The sequence below is a fragment of the Equus asinus genome, chromosome X (genome assembly GCF_041296235.1).
Source record: "Equus asinus isolate D_3611 breed Donkey chromosome X, EquAss-T2T_v2, whole genome shotgun sequence".
In the NCBI taxonomy this organism is placed as follows: Eukaryota; Metazoa; Chordata; class Mammalia; order Perissodactyla; family Equidae; genus Equus; species Equus asinus.
This window is the reverse complement of record NC_091820.1, coordinates 102,469,531-102,483,624: the sequence shown is the minus strand read 5'-3', so window position 1 is coordinate 102,483,624 and position 14,094 is coordinate 102,469,531. Positions and strand designations below refer to the sequence as shown.

At 43.5% G+C, this 14,094-nt stretch overlaps 1 protein-coding gene across 1 annotated transcript in view; it reads left to right on the top strand.

The window, feature by feature from the left end:
• Positions 1-14,094, top strand: part of GUCY2F (guanylate cyclase 2F, retinal) — an 89,580-nt gene that overhangs the window by 47,424 nt on the left and 28,062 nt on the right. The window contains exons 8-10 of the mRNA XM_070502465.1: positions 4,198-4,374; positions 6,243-6,399; positions 11,447-11,596. Of these exons, the coding sequence (XP_070358566.1) occupies positions 4,198-4,374; positions 6,243-6,399; positions 11,447-11,596 (484 nt within the window). The remainder of the gene's footprint in view (positions 1-4,197; positions 4,375-6,242; positions 6,400-11,446; positions 11,597-14,094) is intronic.

The following is a 14,094-nucleotide window of genomic DNA, read 5'->3' as shown; positions in this document are numbered from 1 at the left end:
GGAAAAGGTGAAGTACATGCTTACCCAGTAAATGTTCAGATGACCATCTTGCTAAAGCAGATGCTCCAAACATCCTCTGTTTCTTGGGGTTTGCCAGAATATCAGTAGGACATGGCTGCGTGTAGGTATCTGCCTGCTTCCTATATGGGATCTTCTCTATTGTTGTAGCTGAGGATATATGATTGTAAAGATCTAGGGACAATCTAAGCCTGAAAGTTTTCCATGCTAGGGCTACTAGTGTAAAGCTACATACTGTAACAAAAAGACCTCAAAATATTTAGTGTCTCTGGGGCCGGCCCCGTGGCCGAGTGGTTAGGTTTGCGCACTCTGCTTTGGCAGCCCAGGGTCTCGCCAGTTCGAATCCTGGGCACGGACATGGCACTGCTCATCGGGCCATGCTGAGGTGGCATCCCACATGCCACAGCTAGAAGGACCCACAACTGAAAATACACAACTATGTACTGGAGGGCTTTGGGAGAAAAAGAAAAAATAAAATCATTTGTGTCAACATGTACTGTATACTACACCTTTAAAAAAAATTTAGTGTCTCAAACACAACCGAAGTTTAATTCTCATCCAAATAACAGTACAAGGTAACTGTTATTGGTTGGCAGGTGATTCTCTTTCAATATGGTGATTCTGGGGCCCAGGATATGAACAACTTATGGCTCTGCCATCTCCTAGGGAATTCATCTGCATTCATCTATAGAATAGAGGAAATAACATGGAGGCATGTATTCACTCCTTAAAAGCCTTAGCTATAAACAGCACATATGATTTTCTCTCACATTCCATTGCTAAGTATTCAGTTATGTGGCTACACTTAGCTCTAAGGGAGGCTGGAAAATCTGGACTAGTTGTTTTCCCAATAAGAAAAGGAAACAGATTTGTGTTAAATAGCTACCAGTCTCTGACATAACCACTCTGTACTCTGTCTTCCAACAGAGGTTCACAGCCCAGTAGTTGTGGCTGCTTGGTCCATAAGAGATGGTACAGTGAAACCTTAGAAGAAGGTGCCCACTTTGCTATGTGTGGGCTGAATTTCCATGTCTGCCTCAGCTGGTTTAGGCTGCATTGGACTAAGAATTGTCATGGGTGCCAGGCTTTTATGCTTAGAAGACAGCTTACGTGGTCAATAGCTGCCATTCCCATCAAGATAATTTAACCTCAGCTTGGATCACCTTGATGGAGAAGCAGGATCATATTCTAAGCCTGTGTACTCCATCTCAATAAATGGCCTACCACACTCTCAATACTCAAAACGGAATCATCCTTGATTTCATCCTTTCCCTTATTCCTCACACCAAGTCATGTGATTTACAACTCCGAAATATATCTCAGATCTGTCCATTTCTATTCATTCACACTGCTACCACTCTAAGCCTTTATATAGATCTTTGTATATCTGTGTAAACATAGTTAGGGTAAGTTTCTATAATTAATAATTTCTTAATGGTCAAATTCACCAGATACTTTTCTGTCTTCATCATACCTGACCTCTCTGGTATTTATCACATTTTCCTGAAATTTTTTCTGGCATTTATTTCACTTTCCTGACACTCTTCCTGTGGTTTCATACTGTTGTTCTACATAGACTTTTCTCCACTTCTCTGGCCTCATTTCTAAGTTTTTATGTAGGATGTTCTTCCTTTTCTCATCTTTTAAATGTTGATATTTCCCTCTTCTCTTTTTATTCTCTATGCTTTGCTTGGGTTATCTCATCCACTCCCATTAATGTCATCTACCATTTACATGCTTACAATTCCAAAATCTACTTATCCAGATCAGACTTTTCTCCTGAGCTCCAAACCCTGAATATCCAACTGTCTTTGGAATAGTTCCACCTTGATGTCCCGCAGGCACCTCATTCCTTTTTTTTTTTAAGGATTGGCACCTGGGCTAACAACTGTTGCCAGTCTTTTTTTTTTCTGCTTTATCTCCCCAAACCCCCCCGTACACAGTTGTATATCTTAGTTGCAGATCCTTCTAGTTGTGGGATGTGGGACGCCGCCTCAACGTGGCCTGACGAGCGGTGCCATGTCCGTGCCCAGGATCCGAACCGTGGGCCGCTGCAGCGGAGCGCGCGAACTTAACCACTCGGCCACGGAGCCAGCCCCCACCTCATTATTAATATGTCCCAAACGAATTAATTAGACTTCTCCACCACCAAATATTTGCTTTGCCATCTGTCTTAGGTCAGATTCTCTAAAACCTGAACCTGAGATGGAGATTCTTGTTCAAATTATTCATTGAGAGAATGCCCTCAAGAGAAAGGGAATGAGGAGAGCAGGATAGAGCAGACATAAAAGTTCAGTAAGTATGTGATCTCAGCTGGAGACTGACTTCAGTATGATCTCATGAGGGAAATGCCGGAGTGCAAGTTATACCATGTGTCCCACCTTGAGGCTAGGGAGTTGGACTTTTGCATCATCCTCAGTCAGTCAGTCATTGGCTAGGTTCTGTGGGTGGGACCTAATCTTTTAGGTAAGGTGGCTCCCCTTTGGCTTGGGCTCTAGAAGAATTTTCCGGAGAATGAGTTATCAGCCAACATTCACAGCAGCTGGGGGATGCATGGTAAAGGGGATATGGGTGGGGCACCAACATATCCACTACTACACCATACCAGAATTCCCTATATTGATGTATAGCACTGCCATTGACCCAGAAATCCAAGTAGAAATCTGGAAGTGATCCTGGAGCCTTTTCCTCTCTCATCCCTCATTAAATAGTAATAATAATAGATAACAATTATTGAGTGCCTATAATATAAATTTCAAATTCCCTAGAAAGGTTTTCAAAGCCCCACAGGATGTGGTTCCTGTCTCTCTCTCCAGCCTAGTGTCATATTCTTTCCCTTGCACTCTGTTCCGGTTACTCTACACCTATTGCAGTTTTCTCAACCTTACATGCTCTCAACTCCTAGCCCATCCGACCATGTCACCTTCACCTGGTCAACTCTTACTTGTCCTTCATAACTGTCTAGACATTGCCCCCTCAGGGAAGCCTTCTCTGATACCCCAGGTTGAGTTAGATACTTACCATCTGCGCTCACCCAGCATCCCACGATCCTTCCAATCAGAACACATTTCAGTGAAATACAGCTGTCAGTTTACTTGTCTATCACCCCTCTTTGAATGTGAGCTCTTTTAGGACAGTGATTTCATTTTGTTTATCTCTGCATCTCTAGCATGCAGTCCAGTGCCTTGGACATTGTGGGCACACACTAAATGCTTCCTGCATTAGTGAAAAAAATGAATGGATGCAAAGGTATAATGTAGTCAAAATTCTAGATATTTCTTCTGAAACAAATTTTATAAGCTTTGGCCTGATGTTTATATAGGTTATTTATTTTAACAGATGCTGCGTAGATGAATATTCACAGAAAGACAGTCTGTCCTGCCTCTTACTGTACTAACCCTCTTTAGCCCTCCTGGGTCACTGAGCTCCACTCTACAGAGTCCCCAAAGAATCAGGAAGAAGGCCTCAGCTGCAGCCTTCACTTGCAATATGCTGAGAGAGATCCCTTTCCGAATCTCCCTCTTTGGCCATTGTGTTCGTTTTCTATCACTACTGTAACAAACTAGCAAAAACTCAGTCGCTTAAAACAACACCCATTTATTATCTCACAGTTCTGTAAATCAGAAGTCTAAGTGGGCTCAGCTGGGTCTTCTGCTTATCATCACAGAAGGCTGTAGTCAATGTGTCAGTCATGCTGGGCTCTTATCTGGAGTCTGGGGGAAAACCACTTCTAGGCTCATGGAGGTTGTCAGCAGAACGTAGTTCCATGCAGCAGGACTGAGGTCCCCATTTCCTTGCTGGCTGTCAGCTGAGAGCTGTTGCCAGCTTCTAGAGGTTGCCCACATTCCTTGGCTTACAGCCTCCTCCCTCCATCTTCAATGCTAACAATGAAGTGTTGAGTCCTTATATTTGGAATCTCTCTGACTTCCTCTCCTACTTCCTCTTCTGCTTTTAAGGGCTCATGTGATTGGATTAGGCCTACCCTGATAATCTCCCTTTTGCCATGTAACATAATACAATCACTGGAGTAACACTAGGGATTGGAGATCACGGGGGCCAAAATTCCACCTACCACAGCCACCAACCATAAGAAGGGTGAAGAGAAGGGCATATGCCCTAAACTCTGGTCCCCATTTGAGACAGGACAGTTGTGACTCTCTTCTCTCTCTCCGTTTCCAGATGAAGGATCTGCGCCATGAGAATGTTAACCCTTTATTGGGCTTCTTCTATGATTCAGGGATGTTTGCCATTGTGACAGAATTCTGTTCCAGAAGGAGCCTAGAAGACATACTGACAAATCAAGATGTGAAGCTTGACTGGATGTTTAAATCATCACTCCTGCTGGATCTCATCAAGGTTAATGGAAAGATTGAGGAAATCTTGGATTTTCCCTGTAGATTAGAACTTAAATGTTTTGGGATGCTTTATTTTCCTCTGATCATTGTGATAATCTCACTCCTCTAGGTTCCTTCCCATGGTCTGCCCCAACCCCTTCACACAGTCCCTTGTCAATATTTGTTATAAGGTACTGTTGCACAAAGGATTTGCTTGACCCCCTAACCAGTTTGGGAGCCAGATTTGTCTTTACTTTCCATTGCCATTGAGCACTCTTCTGCCTTAAGCAATCCTTTCTTCCATCCCATTTCTGTGCATACTGGATGTGGAAACGTGCTCATTCGTAGATTGTTTGGTGCTGTTTAGCCCCATCTCCAGGCTTTCACCTTCTAAAAGGTGGTTCAGTCTAGAACTAGGTGATGGGTCTTTGCATACCATAGGTGTAGATGGATAACTCAGCCTGATGAGAAAGCCAAAAGACCATTGGTTCTATCAGGTAGCACCTCCATTGTCAGAAGCAAGGACTCTCGACAGCCAAGGGTGTTCATGGATGGGTCCATGCATGGGCTTTAGGGGAATCCATGAACTCCCTGGAATAATACGCAAATTGTGTCTCTGCGCATTTTTAGTGGGCTGATCTGGATAATCAATGACTGGTTGAGCTTCCTGCATATTGATCACAGTCTTGACCTTTGTGTTGTGGACTAACCCTTTTCAAGGTAGCTTTATAGACATGATCTCATTTCAGTTCTCTATAAAATAAATGTGACTAGCCTCCTTTTACAGAGGCTCAGAGAAACTAAATGAGGTACACTTGTTGTATAATGCCTGCCACACATAGTAGGTGCTCAGTTAATATTTATCAGCCAACTATTAAGTGGCATAGCGGATAATAGAATCCAAATGTTTTGATTCCTATTCTGGTTCTCTTTCCACTCATCCTGTAAGCAAAGTCCTGTGAGCAAAGGGAGAAGCCTCTAAATGACAGTCCTCTCCGGACCATGATGAATGAAACCCAAGCATTAGACAACCTGGAGGAAATCATGCCCACTGCAGACTCTTCTTGGAAGCACTGGGGACTGCAGACTTTCTGAGGGCACAAGATGTAAAGCATACAAATATAAAGGGGTTCAGGCTGAAATAGAGCTACAGACTGAAAAGGGCTCAACATAAACTGTTCTGAGATGACTGCACTACAATATGGATGTGTTTATATGTGAATGATTAACCCCACCCGATAGAGTCCTGGTGGATCGTATTTGAATATCATATAAGGCTGCCGGTCAAGCTGCAGAGATCAGTAGTACTCAGCTTTCTTCTTCTTTTCTATTGGTTATTTTAAATTTCAAATTAATGTATTAAGTTAAATTTAAAAATCAAATGATATAAATATATATGGGAAAATAGTGACATTTATTCAACACTCCTTCACATCCTCACCCAAGGTTAACCACTGCAAACACTTGGGAGATTAGCTTTGCAATTCATTTCAAGTGTATTTACATGCATTATAGATTTTGTTTGTTTTTTAAAATACATACTGTTACATAGTTCTGCCATTTACTGTTTTTCATGTACTTTATGGCTTAGAGATGGTTCCCTGTCAGTACATACAGATCTATCTTATTGTTTTTAACTGCTGCTGTAGAGTATTCCATAGTTTGGATGCACCACAACTTAGACAGTCCCTTCTTGATAGATATTTATTGTATTTCCAATTATGTAGAAAAGATTCTTGTTGTCAAAGTTTCATTTGGCCTGCTTATAGGAGCAAATGGCTGAATACTGCATCATAACAGCTCGTGCCATTAACAATCTCAGAAAGTGGCTCTAAAAGCACAAAATAATTAAACAAGTTGCTAAATAAATCCTGTTTGTATCATCTGCAGGGCATGAAGTACTTACACCACAGAGAGTTTACTCATGGGAGGCTGAAGTCTCGGAACTGTGTGGTAGATGGGCGTTTTGTACTAAAGGTGACAGATTATGGTTTTAATGACATCTTGGAAACACTAAGATTCTCCCAAGAGGAACCTTCTGCAGAAGGTAAGCAATGTATTGTGCCCTTCTGGTGCACACAAGGTAACTCCAAAGTTCAAATGAGAATATGTACTGAATTAAAGCCTCAGGCTTATTCAACTCCCCACTTTTGTTGAAAATTCAGCCTCATTTCCAAGTCAAAGGAATTGAATGAAGTCTGCAGGCTGTAATCTCAGCACAGCCTAGCCTTCCTAACAAAGCCAGTGCAATAATGTTGAGTTCCTGCTGTGACAGGATTAGGCTGTATTGTTTAGAGACCCCAGGAGTCCCTGGAGGAACTTGCTGAGCGCTAGGCACACAGTAGGTGCTCAATAAATACTTGTCAGATTGAATGGAAGGTAATTTGGTTGCTGGACCCCCACAAAGTGCATTCTGGAATGGGATGTCACTAGAGCCTACCCTCACTGTCTCTGTCAGAGAGAAAGAAGCAGGGAGGGGGCCCCAGCAAGTAAATGCTCTGTGAGTTGTGTGGGATGGCTTCAGAGAGAACTATGGCCTTCTAGTAAATAAGTAGGCAAGGCTGTAACATCCATTTTGTTTGTCTGTCTTATGTTTAGTGCACTAATGGCAGCACTGAACAATGCCTGCAGGGGTCATAACAGATCAAAGAAATAGGAGAAATCTGAGATGGGGAGTGGGAGTGGGTGAGTGAGAACTAGGAGGGAATGAACTGATGGAGGAGAGAGAGGAAGAAAGAGAAAGAGTAAGAAGGAGAGACAAGGAATAGGGTTAAATATGTATAGAAAACTTGGGTATTAAAAGTTTTAACCAGTATTGCAAGGGCAAAGTAGAGAGAGAATGACACAAAAAGACAGAGAAGCAGAGAACCCAAAAAGACAGAGGGAGAGATACAAAAATTCTTAAAAGGATCTTTGGCATTATAAGTTTTAAAACCACTGACTTTACTACATAGGAGAAATGAAGAATGAAAGCCACAGAGCGTCACAGGCACAAATAGAGACAGGCAGTCCAGTCATCAGTGGCATCATCTACATGCTTTACCACACTTGTGAAATGTTAAACTTTAGAGAGTCATCTAGTCCAACTCTCTCATTTTACAGATGAGAAAACTGAGGCTCAAGATTTGCTCAAATCATACAGCTACTGAGCTGCAGTTCCAGGAGTTCAGTTCAGGTCTTCTGAAGACTAGCCCCTACCCGCAGCTCAGTTCAAACTTAGAATAACAGTTTCCTCTTTCTCTGCCCATCCATGCTTTGGAGGACCTGAAGCTCCTGGTAATCACAATACAAATCATGTGATATTGCCTCTCTCTCTCGCTCTCTCTCTGTGGACCTGTTTATCTCGCCGATGACTCAGTTGTGCGGTTATTTGGCTAATTCCAATTTGAAAGCTTGGAAAAGTTGCCTGGTGTTAGTACTGGGATGTAGTGACAAAAGCTGCAGAGTGGCAAGTAGTTAACTTCCTATCAAAATTAGCCATCTATGAAAGATAAAACACAATGCCCAGCTTCCCGGGGTTCCATTTAATTCACAGGTTGGCAACTTTGAAACTTAAGAAACTCTGATCTTAGAGTGAGGAGAGGATAGCTGCAGTGTTGTTTTTTTTTTTTTTTTTTTTTTTTTGTGCACTGAATCTGTCTCTGTCTCTCCCTCTTACCGTTTCATTTCACTCTCCAAATTGCAATGGCAGTCTGGATGCTCAATCTATTCTTCACACACTGCAGCCAGAGGGAGTTTTCTAAACTGCAAATCTGCTCATGTTACAGCTGTGCCAAAATTCACTGAATGGCTTCCCGTTGCTCTTAGGATAAAGTTCAAATTCCTTTATATGGCTTATGAGCCCTGCGTGGTCTGGGTCTTATGGAGCTCTCAAGCTTAACCACTCCCGCTCCATCTCTATGTGCCAGCGGTGTTGAACTCCTTCCAGTTGTTTATTTACACCAGGCTGTCTTTTACTTCCAGACCTTCACACGTGCTGTGCCCATTGCTTGGAACCCTCTTCCCTTCCCACTCTGTTAGACACTCATCTGAGTCTGGCTAAATTCTACTCCTTCTTCAGGCTCAATATAAACACCACTGACTCAAGAGGCTTTCTATGACCCCCTGTGCTCATCTAAGTTCCCCTCTTTATGATCCTTTGGGGCTTTGAACTTTTTTGTCATACCACACTTTGTTGATTTTACATGTTTAATTAGCTGTCTTCTCTCCCTACCCAAACTATAAGCTTTGTGAAGGCAAGAAACAGGTTTGCCTCCCTCAGTGCCTTTCACAGTTCCTGACAGAAAAAATGTTTGTTGAATCAATGAATGGATGAAATAAAATAAAGAAACTCTCTACTCCTTCCTTAGATGGCACAGCTAGTAGCATCTTATAATTGGAAGGTCCTTGGAGATCATCTGGCTCAACTTCCATTTCACAGATAGGGAAACTGAGGTTCGGTCAGGTGAGCTAATTACTGACCAAGCTGAGATTTTGAACCCAGGTCTCTCGATTCTGAGCCTGTGTTCTTTTGTACTATACCACCCTGGCTCTCCAAAGTTGATTTTATCACCATAGCAAGGCTCAGAGTTGGTACTGGCTGGCTCGAGCAGATACAAAACAAGCCAAAGTAATTTTTCTAGTTTTCCTGAGAGTTCAAGTCTAATGGCAGGTAGTGGCACTTACTTGTCTCTGGGGTGAGGATGGGAAAATGGGGATGGGTTGTAAGTGTATTCATTACTGCCCACACTCAATTATGTAAGTACAGTGCAGATAAAGCCTCATTTTATCCATTAACAACATACATGTAAGTGCTCTCTGAAAATACTGTTTGGTAATGATCGTATTTAATCACCCGGCTTTTTACCAGAGAGTTTTGTCCTCTTTTCCCTTCTTGTGCTTTTAAATGTGCAAGGACAGAGGATGCCAGGGAGAGACAGCCGCATACTGTTTTCCCTGCTCCCAAATATACCCCTCTTCCCTCCTCTCAAAACCTTATGCCTGAAATCTCACAGTCAGAAATGTATTCCTTTGACTAAAGTCATTCAGTCTTTTCAGTTTTATTTTCAAATATCAGTCCTCCTAGGCAAGGAGACGTAAGTGCAAAACCACTACAGTGAGTGTATCAGAGACTTTCACAAGGGCAAGGGAGTCGGGGGACAAAGGCTGGGGATGTCTGGAGGACAAAGAGGGAAAATGAGGACATGATTGGGGGTGAGGCTAGAATTGCCTGTTCCATCATTTTGATCAGGATTGGCTCAAAATAAGAATTTCCAGGGTGAGTTTCTCTTTCCTAGGTTTCACTAACAAGCCAAAATAATCTCTGACCTTTCATCCTCCTTCCTGCTTCATAGGAGATTGTCCCCTGGGCTCCCTTTCCAATACTCCCAATTTAACACTGTGAAAAGTTAGCCAGCACTTTCTCCCCCCATCTCCACCCTCAGTAGACACTCTTCTCCAGCCTCCCTATCTGGGCGTCAACCTGTTGTTTACTCCAGCTCTCTCCCCTTCGAGGAGCACGTTGAGCACTTCCTCTTCCATTGTAGCCTTCCTATATATCTGGTTCCCCGTCCTGCTGCTACCACCCCCACCCCCATTCAGGCCCCTTTCCCTTCGCCTCCGGCTCTTACTGTAATAACTTCCTAGCTGGTCTCCCTGACTCCAGCCTCTCTCCTTCTTCAATCCAGCTTGTACAGGTTGCCAGATTAATCTTCCTGAACACGGCTTTCATCAAATCCCTCTCCAGCTCCAGCACCCCTACTGCCTTTTGTATTCACTCCAAATGCCTTCATTTGGCTCTCAGGGCCTCTCACCTTCTGCCCTCATTCTTCCAGCCACCCTCCCTCCCCCACTTCATCAACCCCATTTCTCATTATTCCTTAACAGAGCCCTTCTCTCCGGCCAAGCTAATCTGCTTACCACCACCCCCATCTGCAATTTGCTCCTTTCTACCTCTTGTTCTTTTGCACGTACTGTTCTTTCTCCCTGCAAAGCCCTTACCCTCTCAGCTCTAGGAAACTGCATCCTTGACCTTCTTAACAAGCTCCTTTATGATTTAACTTTTCCAGGAAGCCTTCCTGGACTAATTTGATCAGCTCAGTTTTTCATTAGTTTGAACCTCATGGAATTGTCAATATTCAACTATTTTTCACCTACAGAAATGGCAATTGCATACAGTTCAGTGTAAAACACTGCCTCAGACTTTGACTATTTATATTGTTAATGTGTATTTCTTTATATTTTGCTTAAGGGGCCCTCCTCACCCCACCCAATTTCTGAGTCTCTGACTGCCATAACTCTCTGAAAGCAGAGATAATAATTTTTTTTTTCCCAGATGGGGACTGAAATGCAGCAGAACACAGAGTGGGTACTCAATTTTGACTTTTAATAAATTCATTTCCCTGTATGTACTATATCCTGGGCCTCATCACTCTCTCTCATATTGCAGTTAGGGGTACATGTGTCTATCTTGTCCACTGGTCTGTGAACTCTACAAGGGCAAAGGCAAGGTCTAATTTATCTCTGGCACCACCCCTGCACCCAACACAGTGCCTGGTACATAGCAGACTCTCAATAAATATTTGCATAACTGAGTTGAAGGAATTGCTGCACCTTTTTGCTCTGCAAGGAACAGAGGAGGCCTAGGGATCCTCTAATTCCCTTAGAGAGGACCTGGAGAAAGCAGCTTGTGAATCCCTGAACCCCGGCACAGTCAAATTACCAGACACATATAGATCTCGGTAAATAGCAAATCCATGGCAACCATCTGGCAGTGTACTCGCCTTTCCCTGGAAGACTGCCAACTGCTACTTGCAGACTCGAGAGTAAGAAAGCAAGCGCCAGATAGTTTTTCTACATGGAGCTTCTCTGCCCTTCCCCACACCTCTGCTGTGTCTGCCTGGTCGGTCCTGGGGTGGGGAGAGTAGTATGCTTTCTCTGTGCATAATTCCTTAGATTCATAGATTCAGACCTTAGGGGGGTGGGCACTAGCATGCCAGTCTGTCTAATAAAAATATAAAGCAGTCAAAGAAACAGGACCCTTGGAGCCCTCGAGGGCATTGCAAATGCTGTCAGTTAATCCTCCCTGCATTCATCACACAATGCTTTCTTTTCAGAGTTACTCTGGACGGCTCCTGAACTGTTGAGAGCCCCGAGGGGCAGCAGGTTAGGCTCTTTTGCAGGAGACGTCTATAGCTTTGCCATCATCATGCAAGAAGTGATGGTCCGGGGCACCCCATTCTGCATGATGGATCTGCCTGCTGAAGGTAAGTGGGAGGTGAGAAAAAGGCACCAGGCGCCCACCATGACCCAGATTATCAGGCCAACCCAGGCTGTTGTGATTTGCCAGGAAAGGGAACAGGGTTGTGTGTTTGTGCTAACTGCCTGCTAGTCTGCAAGCAGCCTGTGTTGTGTGCAGGTGGGACTTGGAGCCAGACACCTCTACGCATTTGGAAGAAATTCCCCCACCCAAGAAGCTGGTTCTTTTCCAAACTGTGGCATAAGCCAAGGACATACAAGACCAATGTCAGTTCTTTTTGTTAGCAGCCCCCTCTACTCCTTTAAGGCACTCTGCCAGGTATTTCATTACCTCTCATGATGCTCCTAGATGTCAAGGTCCTCCCATACTTTCCCTGTGACCTGCCGCAGGCTTTCACCCTTATCTCCCATTAAAATGTTTGGCTATCAGGCACGATCCATCAGTGAATGGTAAAATCAGTAGGGTAAAATTTGAAGGGAAACAGGATATTTGCATATTCTAAAAGTATGAACCCACTAGATGCTAACTACACGTGAAAAAATACTAGTAAGTTTACTAGTGGAGGATCCTGCAGACACCACCTTAACCAAGTGATCAAGGCACATGGACATTATGTACCCCCTGACATGGTGCACTGAGAAGGGAACAATGCCACCTCTGTGGTATCCTCGCCAAAAATGCATAACTTCAATCTAACTATGAGAAAGCATCAGACACACCCCAATTGAGAGACATTCTGCAAAATAACTGGTCAGTACTCATCAAAAGTATCAAAATCATGAAAGGCAGGAAAGAATGAGGAACCATCACAGATTGGAGGAGACTGAAACACAACAATTAAATGCAATATGGGATCTTGAATTCGATTGTGGGATAGAAAAGGGATACTAGGGGGAAAGTTGATGAAATTTAATTAAAGACTCTAGATTAGTAATAGTATTGTACCAATATTAATTTCCTTTGTACTATGGTTATATAAATTGCTAACATTAAGGGGGAAGTTGAGTGAAAGGTATACAGGCAATTGTACTATTTTTACAACTTGTCTGGAACTCTGAGTTTATTTCACAATAAGAGATGTTAAAAATGCAAAACCAAACCAAACCAAACCCAAAATACTTAGTTATCTTTTCCTCACTCAGAGTCTCCTATCCCTCCTCTACTTAATGTCCTCCAACTGTTCCCAATCACTAGTTAAATGAAGCCCAAACTCCTCACATGACATACAAGGCCCTTCACAGTCTGGCCCCTAGCCACTTCTCTAGACTTATCGTCCGTTACTCCCCACACTCCTGCTAAACCACATGACTGGCAGTGCCCTGAAGGTACGAAGGTCTCTCCTACCTCTGTGTCTCCACATATGTTGTACACAGTACCTGGAATGTCCTCACCTTCGCCCCACCTTGCCTCATCCAACTCATGTTAACTCCTATTGGAAGCCTTCTCTGACCTCTTCACTGTGGATCAGATGCCCCTTCTCTGCTCACTTGTGCATATGTCTGCTAGAGCACTTATATGGTTGGTCATTGTTTATCTCCTCAACTGGGCTGTGAGCTCCTCACAGGCCTGAATCTTGCTGGGCCTAAGCAGAGAGGTGAACCATTCTACTTGATGGTGTTCTGAGAAAGGGACAAGAACTCCCTCTACCAGAGAGTGGATGGGGCAGTCACACTCCAAGGGGTTGATTTCCATGGAATTCATTGCCCTGAGAGCAGGGTGCTCTGATGGAGAAACCATTACTGGTACAGGCCAACCTGGGTTAAAGGGGCAGAAGTTGTGCTGTCACAAGGAGCTGAGAAATCAGAGGCAACAGCTAAAATTATTTCATGGAGGCAAGAGGATATTTCTTATGGTATGAAGTAGCACTGTTGGAGTGTTACAGCCAATGCAGGAGTGGGAAGGGCATACTGGTGGAGCAAGCAAAGTTTGGCTCATGGTGAGGATGTCAGAGATGGAGGTGACTAGAGATAAGAAATGAGCTGAAGAGATAGTCAGGGCTTGGATTTTACCCTGTGGGTAATGAGAAGGCATGAAAGGATTTTAAGCAAGAAAGTGATGTGGCCAAATTTGTGTTTTGGGAATGGTTTGGAGAAGGCTAAGCTGGAAGCAGAGAGACCAGTTTGAGGCCCAGTGTGGGTTGCTGGGGACAATGAAGACAAACTATTTTCTCCTCCTTCCAGGGAGTTTTCTCCCTTTGTAAAAAGGTCAGTCTGACTGATTTAGACCTCTGGTCACTAATGGCTGTTGGGTCTGAAATAGGGAGTTTAGAACTCCCAGTCAAGGTCTGAGGCAATTGGAAGAAGGATGAGGTAGCAGACTGAGACTGCCTGGGGTCAAATTCGATTTCTCTCACTTACGAGCCATGTGACATTGAGTCAGTTATTTACTCTCTCTCTGCCTCAGTTTTCCCTTCTGCAAAACAAAAATAAGAGTTCATACCTCATCTGTCTATAGTGAGAATCAAGTGAAACAATGCATGCAAAATGCTCAGCCCATAGTCTGATA